This window comes from Phodopus roborovskii, unplaced genomic scaffold (assembly GCF_943737965.1).
Source record: "Phodopus roborovskii unplaced genomic scaffold, PHOROB, whole genome shotgun sequence".
Lineage (NCBI taxonomy): Eukaryota > Metazoa > Chordata > Mammalia > Rodentia > Cricetidae > Phodopus > Phodopus roborovskii.
Genome location: NW_026126433.1, coordinates 42959763 through 42976397, shown reverse-complemented (window position 1 = coordinate 42976397; position 16635 = coordinate 42959763). Strand labels below are relative to the sequence as shown.

Here is a 16635-nt window from a genome sequence, read left to right as displayed (position 1 = left end):
AGAGGCTGAGAAAGAACTGGGAATCCTGAGGAGATCCACTTGAGAACAGGAACTGGAAAATAAGGTAGTGATCAAAAGTCTGTGTTATGTCAGGAGTTACCAGCTGAGATTAAATACACCATGACAAACCCTGGCTTCTTTCTTGAGGATTTGGTAGAGAGCCCAGGGAAAACTGATTTCTGATTCCTTATTTCTGAGAGCATAGTCCATAGGGTGACTCTCGGGATTACTAGACAGAAACAGAGATGGAGGCAGCTCCAGTCTCAAGTCATGACACTTTCTAGCAGAGGGTAGTCGGGGGGGGGGGGGGGGGGGGTCTATTCATCCCATCACATGGTCCTCCTAATGTGAATCTTCAAGCATGGCTGAGGCCTTCCAAGCCTTTTCAGCCTAATCTTCCTTCTCCTTCCCCCATCCTGGCTTAAGAGTGGAGTACATTGGCATAGTAGTGAAGGAAGGTGCAAGGGGACAGTGAGAGGAAAACATGGGACTCCAGGTGGCCTGGATTACTGACAGGCCATCCACTTAAGGAAGGGGAAGCAGAGGATGAGTGCTTCTGGGCTTCTCCAGAGAACCCAGATAGTCTCCTTTTCCCAAGGCACTGAAAGGGGAGAAGGCCAAAGGGCTGGGGAGGAGAAGACAGGAAGTCAGACATTGCTGATGCGAACACTAAGGGCACTGCCTTCCTTTTCAGCTTGTTCTCGTAATGATTCTTCCAATTTGAGCTTTTCTGGGTCTCCGTAGCGTACCGTGCTATCACGGAGACCACCAGGGGGAGCCACCTTCACAACTTGATCAAAAAGGCTGAAGTCGGCTATGTATTTGCCACTGGCTGACAGTGAGATAGCAGGTGTGAACTCATAGCCCCAGAGGATCTCCTCCGGTAGGTAGGAAGTGCGAACTTGACAGGTGGCGCTGGTGGACTCCACTGTCCCACTCAGGATCAGCACCAGTTCGAAGTCCCCCTCCCCACTGCGGAGGGGGAGATCTCTCAAGGGACTTGTCTCATCTACCACGTGGTAGAAGGTCAGGGGTAGAATAAGAAAGGGGCTATCAGAGGCCGTGTCTACTTGAAAAGTCACATTGACCTGGTTGAGCCGAATATTCTCACCCTCCTTTGTCTGGTGGGTCTGAAGCAGTTTGCCTGTCACCTGGCATCCAATGAGGAGACTCTTACGCATATTGGCAACTCGAATCATAAGGCAAGGCTTCCCGTTGTGGGAGGCTACAACTGCATGTTGGCTGAAACGGATAGTCTCAGCCCTCTTCTTGGGCCGGGCAATCTTTGCCAGGAAAGTACCTGTGATGAAGATCTCGAGGATGGTGGTGAGCACCAACTGTGCAATAAGGAGCACAATGGCCAGAGGGCACTCCTCGCTGATATAACGGAAGCCATAGCCAATGGTGGTCTGGGATTCGAGGGAGAAGAGGAAGGCTCCAGTGAGTGTGTGCACCTGAACGACACAGGGGGTGTGGTTGGCAGGGGGTCCCAGCTCCAACAGGTCCCCATGGGCCACAGCTACCAGATACCACACCACACCAAAGAGGAACCAGGTGCCTGCAAAGGTTGCGGAAAAGAGCAGAAGCTTGTAGCGCCATTGCATGTCAATGAAGGTCGTCCATAGGTCCTTGAGGTAGAGGAAACGCTTGTCAGCAATGTGCTCCATCCTCACGTTGCTCCGGCCATCTTTTGTTAGGACCCTCCTCCGTCGTATTCCTGGGGCCACTAGGGGCCTGCTTTCTGTCTGGGTTGTCTGACTGTAATAGACCTTAGCAACCGATGTCATCTGCAAGGAGCAAGACAGCATAAAGGGGGTTACTGTCCAAACCCAGCCAACTCCTAGCAACACCCAGTGGGAAGAGACACTAAGATTTCCTTTTAAAATCTCTTATATTTATTTATGGTGTGTGTGGGGGGGGTGCTTAAGTGTCACAGCCCAAGGACGATTGGCAGGATTTTGTTTTCTCCCACCATGTGGGCACAGGTCAAGCTTGGCAGAAAATGCCTTTACCTGCTGAGTCAGGGTCATCTTGTCAGCCCCTGCCCTTCATTTTGATGCTATTTACCCTAGCAAATATTCATAGAGCACTTTTTAAATGTCAGCCACAGTGTGGGGTGCTGATAGGTCAGAGATGAAAGTGATGTAATTCTTGCTAAGAAGTCACAGTTTAGTGAGGACATGAATTAAATACATAACAGTGTAATGATGCTCTGATTTGGGGAAGAGGTGAATGAGTAGGAAGTGCACAGGTCCCTGAAAATAGGAATGAGAGCTCTTCTGATCTCCATTGAACACACACACACACACACACACACACACACACACACAAGTGTGTGTGCAACAGAGCCACTCCTGTGGAGATACCTAAGTTAAAATAAAACCTCACTTCTCTGATGAATATCAAGGCAAAAAAAAAAAAAAAAAAAAAAACAACAACAACAACAACAAAAACCTATTCCCCTGAACTCCTTTTAGGACAGTCCTGCTTAAGATGCATATATACCTTTACTTTCACTATTCTCTCCCTTAGCCCTGAGTTAAAGCCCACTGGTGAGAAAACGCAGAAGGTGTCCATTCTTCTACCGGTCAAGCATCCGATCTCCTTCATTTGCCACCATTATCATCATTTGTTTGTACTACCTAGGGGAAGTTAAGTCTGGGTTAGGGTCTAGATTGCTGTTAGGAAGAGCACTGACAAGATCTGAGCAAGAGCAATAAGCAGCAAGGAAGCAACAGGCTGAAGCTTCCTGCCAGCACCAAGACATCCCCCCACGGGTTGGCAGAGATGCCATATTGTAGGCAGCAAAACTGAGTGAAGTGAGGGTGGACGCCATATTAACTAGTAACTATGTGTGCATGAGCTCAAATTCAAGGCTGCCATTCATCCTGATAGTAGAAAGTGGAACAAGGCATTGAAAAAGGAGATAATTCACTTAATACAAGGCGTCTGGCATCTCTGCCCAAAAAAGCAAGTTTGTACTTTTCCAGTAGAGAAGATCTGAATCACTGAGACTCTGAGTCTGACATCTGAACCCCTGAGAAGGATGAAGATGATTTCTGGGATTTGGGGCTCTTTGGAGATCAGAGCCGCCATTGCATTCCCTACCCCATATGTCTGAGCCATTGCATTTCATGGTTGTTCTTTGTCATGCTCCCCCACTTCCCCCATTGCTTTGCCTCTGCAAGAGTCTAAGTTTTACAGTCCTGTCCATGTACTCCTATCCACTGATATTGGAGATCGCCAATGGATAAGGGTCCTGAGAACAGTCAGAAGCAGCAGCCTGCCCATTTTACCAACCTGGAGACTGTTTGAAACTCTCATCCACAAGAGACTGCTACTCAGCCAGACACCAGTGCTCTTCACCACCCACCCAATGGCCTTGGTTCCTTTCAAGCAAAATGGAAGTGCTATAGCTCTGAATAATTCCTATTTTGTAACTTAAATAAAGCCTTGCTCAATACTCAGAAATGCTAATAATAACAACCACCTACCACAATCTATATACATACATATACATAATAAATACCATTGTAGAGTCTGCATATAAGAATGTTCAAACTCTGTTTGTTGGTTGGTTAGTTGGTTGGTTTTTCAAGTCAGGGCTTCTCTGTGTACCGGTCCTGGCTGTCCTAGATGGAACTCACTCTGTACACCAGGCTGGCCTTGAACTCTGAGATCCACCTGCCTCTACCTTTCAAGCACTGGGATTAAAGGTGTGCACCACCTCTGCCCTGCTCAATCCTCAAACTCTTAAAGATGTGAAACCTATACATGAGATTTTGAGGACTGTTGGAGCAACAAAGGGATGGCATAGTTAGATATGAGAGAAAATAGCTTTAATTTTGAAAAATAAAAATGGAATATATTTCATAAGCTATAGACAAATGGGTTATGCTGATCCTAGGACAGAATCTCCAATAAAATACAAGGATTGTGTGTAAGTAGACAGAACAAGAGAGTAGGAAGTTGTCAGTAAGACTCACTGTGCGTTTACAGAGAACAAGTCACATCAAAATAACTTCATTTCCTGCTATGATGAGGTTACTAAATTGACAAGTCAACAAAATACAGATGATGTGTAAGTAAAGCTTCAGAAGTTTTTGTTGTTGTTGTTTTGATAAAATCTATCATTATACCTTTAAAAATGACCATAAAGGTCATGTAATTAGGTGGTTTTAAAAATTCAGTAGTACACATAATTAGAGCCCAATAACCTAGAATTCATTTCCTATTGATGCAGGGAAGAGATTGATCCTTGATCTTGCCCTAGTCAACGCTCTGAACACTAATTCCATTCAAAACTAGAGAATATTGTGGCCATCAGTTGTGTGGATGACACAAACCTGCGACAGTTTACAAGCACTGGGCAGAAATGGGCTCTAAAAAGAACCAGATGAATGAGCCAAATCTAATAAAAAGGATAAACATTGGGTTATACACTGGGACCTAGAAATTATCTGGGAAAGTTAAAGATTTTGAAGATGTAATTTAGTCATGTTACCATAGGGAAAAAGAGAGATTTAAACATTTTAGTAAAAAAAAAAAAAAATCCAGCATGAGTTATTATTGCCAAAAAGCAATACAATCTTAAGCTATCGTGGTTGAACTGAGTCTCTAGAACAAGGAGGTAATTGATCCCACTCTGCTTGGTTCATTTTGCATCTTCAGTATTCCATCTCAGGCAGCAATCAAAAGTTGAAAAAAATTAGGGGCAGATCCCATGATCACATGGGAAACAGTTAACAGAACAGGCGGATTTTGTCAAAAGAAAAGATGATCTGAAAGAAAGAACCGATGTGTACAAGATACTTGGCTTGAGGGACTGTCACATGAATGAAGGTTCAGATTAATTTTCCAGCTCCAAGAACAAGCAGGACCAGTGAGTTCAAACTATAGGGAGGAAGACTCCAGTTCCATTGACAAAACAAAACAAAACACTATAAACAGGATTGTCCAGATGTGAAGCAAGGTAGAGAACAAGCTGTCCCTGGATGTTCAAGGATGAAGTTATACAGTGTTTCCAGAGATCCTACAGAGGAGATGAGAGCTCTGACTGGATATCTATTTAAACTTCCAGCCACAGCTATAGGGATCATCAAGCATGCTCCCTCCATCTCTTCCCCACCTCTTTCCCTGAACTTTCTGTGGTGACAATCAGGGGTCATTCATCTAACCCCTCACTTTGTGTTCCAAGAAGATGCTACCTATCAGGAAGGTTGGAGGCTCTCAAAAACCTAGCTTATCATTCTCCAAACAATAACCTATATTATTTGCTACTTTATAAAATATATAATTTGATCCCCCACCCTATGAGGTAGATAGGAAAGACATCATTAGAAACTAAGGCTCAGAGAAAACCACTTCAAGCAAATTAGTGGTAAAATGGGAAGCCAAACCCAGGTCTTCTGGTTCCTGATCCAAAACACCTGGTACCCTGTACTGAGGAGTTATGCTGACTCAGAGAAGATAGAACCTGTGGCTTTGAAAGCCTGGTTTTAAGGCTGCAGACTTATGAACCCTAGAGATTTTGGCTACCCGCTAGCTTTTGTTGTTGTTGTTGCCTCTGGCTGTTGTGTTTGCCGCCTCCGACTGTTGTGTCTAGGTCACCAGCATTCTGTGACTGCCACCTCCAGCTGTGACCCAAATTTCCCAGCTGTTATGCCACCTCCTACAGCCAAGCTACTTTGTTCTCAGGGGTGGCCAAACTCAGAAACAGATAAACAATCAGCACACTCCACCCCCAAGCTGGCCAGGCCTCTAGGGGAAGGAAGCCAGCCAAGGTTCTGGAAATAGTTTGTAGCTGTCCTACCGAAAAACATACATCCTGTTTCCTCTAGAGGGTGCACTTTCTCCAGAACAGTGCCGGCCATGCACTGGGATTTGGCATTCTAAAGAGCCTGAATCGAGAAAGACAGAACCTGGCTGTCTACCACCTTTCTTCTCTGAGAAGTGAGCTGATTCTTTCCCTAAAGCAAAGGTCAGCCCTAAGGACCGTGATGTTCATTCCAGCAAATACCAGGCCTATCTTTGGTTTCACACTCTCAGCTCCCCCTAGAGCTAGATTTCCTAACCTACAAGCACTTTTATTTTATGCCAGCCACTTATGCTTCAGAATGAATGGATTTATCAACGCCTTTCTCAGGTACTTGATTGCTCACGAGACAAGACATAGTTCTTGTGACTAAAATTGGCCAAGGTCCTCCATTATTTTTAGGATAAACTGAAAGCCTTTGGCATGGCATTCAAGGTCCTCCAGGAGTTAGCCTTTGCTTACTTCTTTCTTTCCTTTTTCCTTTCTGTCTTCCTTCCTTCCTTCTTCCTTCCCCCTTCCTTTTTCCTTTCTTTCTCTGTGTTTTTTTTTTCTTCAAGACAGGGTTTCTTTGTGTAGCCCTGGTTGTCCTGGAACACTCTATATAGACCAGGCTGGCCTTGAGATCCACCTGCCTCTGTCTCCCGAGTGCAGGAACTAAAGGTGTGTGCCATAGCACCTGGCTTCTGCTTACTTCTTGGCCTTACCCTGACAGTCTTCCCAGGCCCTTAGACCTCAGCTCTGCAGGAAGTCCCACCGTCTGATTCTTTCCACCTGCTCAACTTCCTGGCTGTCTGACAACTTCCTGCCTACCTTCCAAAGCTTGGAGCAAGTGTTAGTGATACCTTTGGAAGCTTTCCTCACCATCAGAGAAATCATTTTTGTATCTCTGTATCCCTACCCCATCTCACTCTGACATGGATTTTCTAAGCATGCTCTTGCCTGAATCCAGCTTTATAACACCATAGAGATTTGAAATGTTTATTTGCCTTTGTTTGCCATCTGTGAACTCTTAATTGAAGGCCAGGGACTATGCCGGCATCTGTTCCACCAGAAGCAAGTTGTTTTTAAGCCTGAGGAAGAGATGGCTGAAGGCACTGTGTGGACAGGTCTGAGAGGCTGCTGCCTTGATGCACCTCACAGGGGATGACCTCCTGAAGACCTTCAGGAGGAGCCATGACAGGCAAGAGGGGATCCAAGGTCATTCAGGCATGACTAATGCTACAGATCTTTGTTTGCAGATCTTTTCAGAAGGTGAAAGACAGCTCAGAGACTTCAATGCCTACCCTTCAGTGGGTCAGCTGATTTTTTTTTTTTTTTTTTTAAGCAGGAGCCTGGTAAAAGAGTGGGTTTAAAAAACTGCTGCAGTTGGGGAGGAAGTTAAGTTAGCAGAGGGCTTGCCCTGGGTTTGATCACCAACAGTGCTTAAGGTAGTAATGGTGGCATAGCTGTAATCCCAATGCTCAAGAGGTAGAGACAGGAGAATGAGAGGTTCAAGGTTATCCTTGGCTTTGTAGCAAATCTAAGGTTAATCTGGGCTACATAAGACTCTATCTCAAATAAGTTGATTAATTGGCACTAAAGTCTATTGGGTGGCTAGAAAAGATGATTCAATTACACACCAGAGACAGCAGGCAGAAGGGCAGGGGGTAAACTGTACCATTTCCTGAGACCTAGCATGTGTGTGTGTGTGTGTGGGGGGGTCCTTTCAACCCCAAAGAAAGAGCTTCTCTGTAGCAAAAGCAACTCAACTGAAAGGAGCTTTGGGCTGTGAATACTAAACTCGTTCATTTCCAAATGTAGACAATTTCTCATTCTTCTCCAACCTGTCCCTCTCTTCCGTTTCCTAAATCATTAAAGGTGCCATGGTTTTCCAGCTACTCACGTTCAAAATCCTGGAACCGTTTCAAACTCCCTTCCTCCTCAATTCACCATGCAATGTTCCGTGTTACAGATCTACTCCTTGTGCTTTCTCCCATCTTTTCATTTTCATCCTTCAGGGACTTCATGAATCACAGCATCACCTACTCTTCATCTCATATCTCCATTTTCCTGTAACCAAACTCATCCTACATTGCTGCCGGGTTACCCTGATCATGAAGCAATGAACACTGATCTGGTATTTTCCAAAGCGCATGCACATTTCAGGTAAAGAACATGGCATTCCAGGTAGAGTAAGACCAAAGTCCTGAGGCTGAAGATACATAAATACACATACATACATACATATCATAGTTAAGAGATGAAGTGCTTGCTGGCATACCCAAGGCTCTGGGTTTGGACCCCCCCCCAAAAAAAATAAAGTCTAGTCCTTATTTTATAGCAAGGAAATTTAGGCTCAGCAACATGACGTGGCTCCTTAAATCATAGAACAGGACTGGCAATCAAGCCCTCTAGCTCCAAACCCACCTACTTTTCATTATACTATATCTGCCCAGCTCCTTCCCCATCTCAAAGAGAGACCAGATTGACTCCAGCGCCCAAGGAGTTCTGTGACCTGCATCTCACCCAGCTTCCCTGACTCATTTCCTAATGCTTCCCTCCTGTGGCACATTCAAGCAAACACATGTCTTGCTGTTGAAGCCCTGCTGTACTCTTACGGGCTTTCTTACCTTTGCTTATCCGTCTTCTGTCTTCCAAGCTACCTACACCTGGTTCAGATGACCCCTGTTCCATAAAGCCTTCCCTGAGAACCACAGCCTGTTCCTGAGCTCCTGTGTATATGTATCTATTGAGTAACAACGAGTTTATTGAAGGAAGCACCTAGGTCTACTATATCTTGATTACTTGAGTCTTATGACTCAGATATTAAATATTCTCCCAGGAAAACTCACGTATTGAACGCCTTGGCCCCTACTACAGCAGTGTTCAGAGGTGAGACCTGAAATATGAGTGATCAGTCATGAGTGTTCTAACTCATCATGGATTAACTGGAAGTTAGGAGTTGGGGCCCAGTTAGAAATAGCTCACTGGGCATGACCTGAAGGGATATATCTTGCCCCCCCCCAACCTTCCTCTATACTTCCTTGTTTTCCTGAAGTGAGCAGTTTTCCTCCTACACACCCTTGTACCATGATGTTTCTACCATGCCTCTGGCCTAAAAGCAATAGAGGTCACTACACAGACCAAAATATCCCAAACTACAACTCAAATTTTCCTCCTTTAAATCTCAGGTATCTTGTCACAGCAACACAAAGCTGACTGACATATCTAACAATGATGTAATGCATAGTGAGTGCTCAGGAAGTAATGTGTATAGGAAGTGATGTGTATAGGGAGTGAGTGCTCAGGAAGTATTTTGTGAGTGAATTAATGAATAGAAGAAAACACAACCCTTTCTGGCTATAGAAGACAATCTAAGACAGTGGTTCTCAATCAACCTGTGGGTAGCATATCAGATATCCTATATATCAGGTATTTACATTACTATTCATAATAGTAGCAAAATCACAGTTATGAAGTAGCAACAAAATAATTTTACGGTTGAAGATTAGTACAACATAAAGAACTGTATTAAAAGGTCTCAGCGTTAGGAAGGTTGAGAACCACTGCTCTAAGGGAAAGAGAAGATGCCGTCGTCACTGTTGGGCTAAGGAAATGAAGGACCTCTTGTTCTATGCCGAACGAGTGGAATTCTACTCTGGCCTTGGGATCTTTTCCTCTTCCTGTCCTGTTTGTATCTTCTCTTGATTTTTCTTATGATCCACCCCCTTAAACACATGAAAACTCCAGATAAATAATTAGAATCACTAACAAATAGAAGAAAAAAAACAAAGTTTTTCCATCTGAAGTAGCACTGCTCACCACATGCAGTGTGAGTTTCTTGTTAGTATCTCCTGGGTACCAGATTCTAAACAAGACACTGGAATTATAGAGATGAAGTAATGTAAATTAATTTCCCTGGTTACTTTAGAGCCTAATAAAGGACTCAACCATAACAGAGGCAGGGAGCATGGATGTAGGGAGCAGTGTGCATGAAGGGAAAGGTGACATCTAGCTCAAGGGATGAGGGTTGGGAGGTAACCAATATTGACCATCTATTGTGTGGTAGGTACGGGACTGAGTGGCATATTTTTAATCACTGGTTAATATGATTTCCTAATCACCATAGAAAACTGTCATTATTGCTATTTGGACCAGGAAATGTAGATAGCAACCAGGAATTGAACTTTCCGTGCTATACCCAAGGGTCTCTTTCAGAGAAGGACACAAAGAGAAAGTGACTGGGTTCAAAGGGTGGGCAAACTGTGATTGGGGATTTGTAAGAAGAACCGAAAGAAGTGCATGAATGAGAGGGGTGTGATGGGACATGTGTGGAACACTCTACTCCCAGCACTGTGCCTTCCTCCCATGATGGGTTGAATTGCCTCTTAAACAAGAGCCACAACAAACCTCTCTCCCCCTAAGTTGTCTCTCGTCAGCTATTTGGTCACAGCAACAAGGTATGTAACTAATATAAGCCAGCCAACAGAAACTATGGGCAGGCCGTCTTCAGATAAGATGTGCTTTAAATAAATGACCTAGACATGTGTCCATGTGTGCATCACATGCTGGAGATGGAATGAGATTGTTGGACACAAGGATGAGGAAGGTCCAGCCTGGGAACAGAGTACAGTTTGCCTACTGGGAAGTGCATTGGACTAGGAAGCAGGCAATTGTCAGTCTCAACTCTGCCACAGACTCTCTGTGAACCCGAACAAGCTCTTAACCCTCTAGGCCTCCAGAGCTTCCATTGTGGAAGAAGAAGGCCGTGTCAAAGTCTCTCTGCACCAACTCTAGCACTCACCTGGCTGCACCCAGAGACACCGACAGCCACGGGATTCAACTCAGCACATGCTTCATGGATATAGATCATAAAGGTCTTAGGGAAATAATATTTTAATGTTACATAAACAAAGCATGGTGGGATAAAATGAAACATTTACATTACTTAAGGCCAAAACAGCTCTCTAAGATGTACAGAGCATGGCAGCTGCAGCTCATATGTGGACACATCCCTGTCCTCTGTTGTTCACAACACACTGCTAGGTCAGTTGGGAGGTGTGGTGCCAGAAGAAGGGAGAGGTCACTCTCTGCTTTAAAACTCCCCTGTCTGGTGGGATGATGGCACATGCCTATAATCCCAGAACAAAACAAAAAAGAAAAATAAAGTCTCACCATCCATCCGTCTAACCTGGTCCAGTGCCATTCCTCCCATTGGAGAAAGAAATCAGCTCCTCGGCCTCCTCTCAAAGCCATATCATCTCCTTTTTGAATGCCAAATCCCACTTAAATAATGGTCTAAGAGGCCTCCTGGAGAAGAGTGGTTGGACCTGAAAAGAAGCATTTCTGGGCTTCCAAGTGTTCCAGTGAAAGAGAGGAAGGGAAGAGAAAGGAGAGGGGAAGAAGAGGAAGGGCAACGAGAAAAGCTCTGAGGGTTATATAAGCCCTGGAGGTTCGAAGAATGGACTTGGATGTGGGTCCTATTCATCAATCTCTCTCCTGTCCTTTCCCCCAGTGAAAATAAACAAACAGAAACGGAGCCAGATGCACACAATCTCGAGGTGAGGAAAAGGGGCAGTGTGTGTCCAGGAGCCTGCACTCCCCACTGAGTCACTGCTGCCTCTGTCTCCCACTCCTGAGCCTCCTTCCCCCTGGCCCTCCCATCCTCTAGCCCCAGCCTGACACCAAGGCCCTGGGCCAGGGAAGAATAGGCTTTTCTTCCCTTGTGTCAACGTTTGGAAAGTTCTCAGAGTTTGATCAGAAGGAAGGATAAAAGCCTTCAAAGCATTTCCTGGGAGTCTGTGACCTCCCCCTGGCCCTTCTGACCCCCCTCTGTTTTCCAGTCAAGAGTGGGAGGGACAAAGAGATGGGGCCATGTCAGATGTTCTCCTGTGTTTAGACACCACCACTGCCTGTCAGTGTGGGCTGACCAGGACCACTGATCCTTCCTCCAGCCTGTTCCCCAGACATGTCTTCTGACCCCCTTCAGGAAGGAAACGGCATTCCTGCAGAGAACTCCAGAGGGTGGCATCTCAGAGAAGCCATCGTCCCTGGCTGGGGAGGATGACTCCATGGCACGTTGTTTCTTTGTGTCCCTGCCCTCTCAGACCCCCCCCCTTACCTCCAGCCCACTTCCTCCCTGAGCTGTAGTCCAGCCATGGTATCTGTTCTTAGCTGTTGTCTGGGACTACAGAACTGCACATCCTGAGCTCTTCTGTCAACTGGTCCTTTGTGAGGACTTGGCAGTATGTAGAGTTCAACTGAGGACAGAGCTGTACCACTGTCTCCTCATTAGCTTCAGAGTCAATGGTCCGGAGAGCCTCCAAACCTGGCCCCATGTGAGCCTTCACCTCAGAACAGTTGCTTAGAGATGTTAACCCATTCTCCGTCACCTTGATGGAAGACCCAAAAAATTCAAGTAACAGTATGATTTAGCAGGAAACAATGGGTAGGAAAAACTCCATTCCCCCACCATACCCCTGCAGAGACAGGAGCTTATATAGTCCAAGCTATCCTTGAACCCATAAAAGCAAGTAAAGATGACTCTTGCCTCTATCTCCCAAATGCTAGGATTCCAGTGCAGCATCACACCCAGTCCATGCAGTGTTTGGGGGCTGAAGCCAGGCTTCCAGCATGCTAGGCAAGCACTCTGCCAATTAAGCTACTGCCCCAGACTGTATTTTCCTACCAGTAAGACGCTAAAACAGTTCCCAAGGACACGGGGGGGGGGGGCACGGCTGCGGGGCGGGACAGGGCTGGGGGACTGAAGGCTAGGTTGAGATGGGAAGAAACTGGATGATAAACAACATATCTGTTGGGGATCTCTCCTTTGTAGGTCACCTCTGCCCTAGATCTCAAATCAGTCACTTAGATGCCGTAAAGGAATCCTAATCCAACTTCTGTGTGATGCTATTGATTGAGATAATCAAACTCGTTTAGATATCAGGCAAACCCCATCTCAGGAAAATCACCTCCACCCATGTTTGCTGACAGGAGCCGTCTGGCATGCCTACAGAGTGAGTACACACACACACACACACACACACACACACACACAGAGAGAGAGAGAGAGAGAGAGAGAGAGAGAGAGAGAGAGAGAGAGAGAGAGAGAGAGAGAGAGAGGTGACCTGCCGTTCTTCTGTGCTGCAGATTTAAGTCCTGGCCACCAGGGGGCAGGGCTCTCTAGTCTGGCAGGCTGCCCTCATAAACTCACAACCCTACCAATGCACCAGTCAATTCACTCCTTTAAGTTGGACTACATGTAATCACAAATTAAAAATAAACAGATCACACATCTTCAATACCAAATGGTTCAATAACACTAGCAATTCAAGTAGCAATAGCAAAAACATCTCTGGAGAGCAGAAGTTTGCCTTTGAGGAAGCGCCTATACAAACTTAGAACCATACCATTGATGCCCTGTTGGGCAGCAGCTAAGGCAACTGGGAATTCAAGGGTGTTATTTCTCCCAACCCCAGCAGTTTCTCGTCAGCATTTGAGACTAACATTGGTCCATTCCTGGCAAGCTGTTTTGTGTTTTGTTGTTTGTTTCTCTTGCAGTGTGATGGAGACTCTTGACCTTGTAGAGCTTCCAGGCTTTCAGATTCTGGGCAACTCACCTGAGTTTCTGGGCTTCTGTGTCCTCCATCTGCAAAAAGGGCCTAATGCCGTGGAGGCGATGGGAGAATGATACGAGGTCATGCATATCTTCCGTGTGGAGTGCTAAGAATGCAGCCATTTCTTTCTAACATCACATTTCCCAGGTTCTCTCTGCCTCTGTTTCTGCATTTGTTACATTTGTTTATATGGGGGCTGTAGCACACACGATCAGAGGGAAACTTGTAAGTGTCAGTTCCCTTTCTACCATGTGGGTTCCCAGGCATCAGACTCAGGTCATCAGGCTTGGCAGCACACCCCTATGTCCACTGAGCCAGCTCACCTGTCCTCTGTTTGCTTTTGATCCTTTTCTTTTGGGGCGGTCTCTCCTCTGCCCCTTCATGCCAGCATTTCCCATGCACAACCCCCACTTGATTGTCATTCCTAACAATGTCACTCCTCCTGTCTCCACCATTTCAGCCCTTCCTATGCATTCTACCTCAGACCGTGTCCTCTCCTCAGGAATCTCTTGTTCAGAGAATTACCACCCATTCAGGACCCAAGCTGGACATCTGGCCTCTCTTGCCCCTCAACCCATTGGTCACCGGCTCTTATCCATCCTGCCTTTTCCCAAGTCTGCCCACATTCTCTGAGGCGTCCATTATGCCATCCTACAGTCCCTTTCACCTGAAATGATGCAATGATTTCCAAGTCCTCCTACCCCAGCTGCATGCCCTCATCCCCATCCCTCAGCTGCCACAGAGCCCTGCAGCCCAGTCTGACCCCATCGCTCAGCTCAGGCTTGAGCTTTTGTGGCAAAACCACTTCACAGGGTACTAAGAATCATTCGCCACCATCTGAGCCCAGCTCAGTCTGGAAGTCTCTTCTTTGACCCCTCCCCACACTCCTGTTTCTGCCACGAGACACTGCACCCTACCACCACCACCTTTACTTCTGCATCTCTCTCCATGGAATGTCTCCTCTGCTCCCAACTCCCTTCCACACACCTCTTCCCTCTAAAATTTTCATCCCTCAAGGCCCCATCCTTGTCCCAGCGTTCTCTCTGCCGTGGAGGCTGCTCCAGGCTCACAGGTAGAAATATGTAGACTCCCTCTGTGTTCCTGGGACATTTCACTGTAGCCTTTTGAAGTCAGAGGTTTTACCTCAGGCATATTTTTAAGCTAGTGCTGTCAAAATTCACCTAATTGTTCAGTGTATAAGGGCTTAAATTTGCTGTCTCAGGATGGATTCTGGGTTATAGATGTCAACTATACAGCCTGTATGAGCCATCTTCACACACACACACACACACACACACACACACACACACACACACACACTCCAGATATCACTGATTCATAAAAGTACATTTTTTTCCACCTGAGCCTCAGAATCTCCTTAACATAGTCCACAGAAAACCATTTTCAAGTGGAGCTAGTCTAACAAACAAACCTATTTTTTAAATTAATTTATTTTACATACCAATCCCAGTTCCCTCTCCCTCCCATCTTCCCATTCCCCCCACCAACCTCCCATCCCACCTCCCCACACCCATTCCACTCCCCAGGGAGGGTGAGGTCTCCCATGGGGGAATCATCAAAGTCTGTCACATCATTTGGGGCAAGGCCTAGGCCCTCCCCCCTGTATCTAGGCTGTGAGGGTATCTCTCCATAGGGAATGGGCTCCCAAAGCCCATTTCTGCATTAGGGATAAATACTGATCCACTAACGAACAACGCCCAAATTCCCAAATATTGTGTATAAATGTTTGTTTTCATTTAATTGGACTTTGTTATATAAAATAAAATAAATTAATAAAAAAAATACTGTCCACTACCAGAGGCCCCATAGACTGCCCAGGCCTCCCAGCTGACACCCACGTGCAGGGGGCCTGACAAAACATGCTTTTTATCCCGGTGCCCCCATGTTGCAGCCCAGTTCACTCTCTGTTCTCCATTGCTACTGTTTGCCATTCTGCTCTTTGTCAGTTACCGGTTATGGGAACCCCAGTCAATCTCTTAATCCCTGTGGGCTCAGTTTCCTAATCTAAGGAGGCAATAAACTTTGATTATGTGTTCAGGATTACGAGAGATACAGAAAGTACATGAGATCTGTAAGGCTCTTATGCAAATAAAGATATCATTATTATTGCACTTTGCAGATGAAGGAAAAATTCCCCCAAATTAAAGAAACTAAGACTCAGAAAGGTGAGGTGACTGTTGACATTTACTTAATAGCAAGCCAGAAGTCTCTCCGAATCTCACAGGGTTTTTACTCATATTGCTTCTCGGTACCCCAGAGGGCTTGATGCCACTCAGGCTGAACCAAGCTTATACTGTTCTCCCTAGGGCAACTGTGATTGGTGCAGTAGGATTTACTATAGCCTCAGAATTCGAGGGGGGCTTCCACTTCACTGCTCTATCCCAACCCCCCCCCTTATTCCTGATGAGACTTCCTGCAGACCTCTCCCCCCAGCCTGCCAAGAGCCAGAGAAAGCCTGCAGCAAGCAATGATGAACAGAGCTGAGTCCTCAATGCCTGCTCTCTGGAGCCTCCCCTACTTTCAACCTCAGGGGCTCCAGGAAGCTAGCAGGGTCCTCCAGGCCTAGGACTAGACTATATTCTGGCACCTCTGTCACCAGCTTCTAGGACACTAGAGAGTCTCCAAGCTGACAGGACTTCTCCTTGGGAATCCTGAGAGCCTACTCACACACGATCCACCCACTTTGGAAAAGAGAAAGAGCCATGCTTTTAACCCCAGCACTCTGGAGGCAGAGACAGGTGGATCTCTGTGGGTTTAAGGCCAGCCTGGTCTACAGAGTGAGAACCAGGACTGCCAGTGCTTCATAGTAAGACCCCACCTCAAAAAGAGAGAGGTAGGAAAGAGAATAAGGCCCCCGCTGAAGGTCCCTTCTCTGTGAATTTGCTAATCTGTCATCTTGAAGTTCCATTGTCTAGTGATCAGGGAGGGCTTGACCTGGTTGATGGAGGGCCCCAGAGGCAGAAGCAGGGGCAGGAGGGCTCCTCTCTGGAGTGGAGGCACCTGGAACAGCTCCCCCAAGGAATCATTTTATTATCCCCCTCCTTGCACTGAGACACCTCTATCTTTCCCCAAATGAGAAGCTTTTCTGAACTGATTCTTAAAAAAAAAAATTAATGATTATTTTTAGTATATATGTTTTTGCCTGCACATACCTGTGTGCGTTGGAGACCCTGGAACTGGAATTGGAGACAATTGTGATTTGCC

The 16635-nt window shown here is 46.0% G+C and overlaps 1 protein-coding gene across 1 annotated transcript in view; it reads right to left on the bottom strand.

Moving 5' to 3' along the window:
- Nucleotides 1-512: 512 nt before the first annotated feature.
- Nucleotides 513-16635, bottom strand: part of Kcnj10 (potassium inwardly rectifying channel subfamily J member 10) — a 28007-nt gene continuing 11884 nt past the window's right edge. Inside the window, exon 2 of the mRNA XM_051186319.1 lies at nucleotides 513-1787. Within this exon, the coding sequence (XP_051042276.1) occupies nucleotides 648-1787 (1140 nt within the window). The 3' untranslated portion in view covers nucleotides 513-647. The remainder of the gene's footprint in view (nucleotides 1788-16635) is intronic.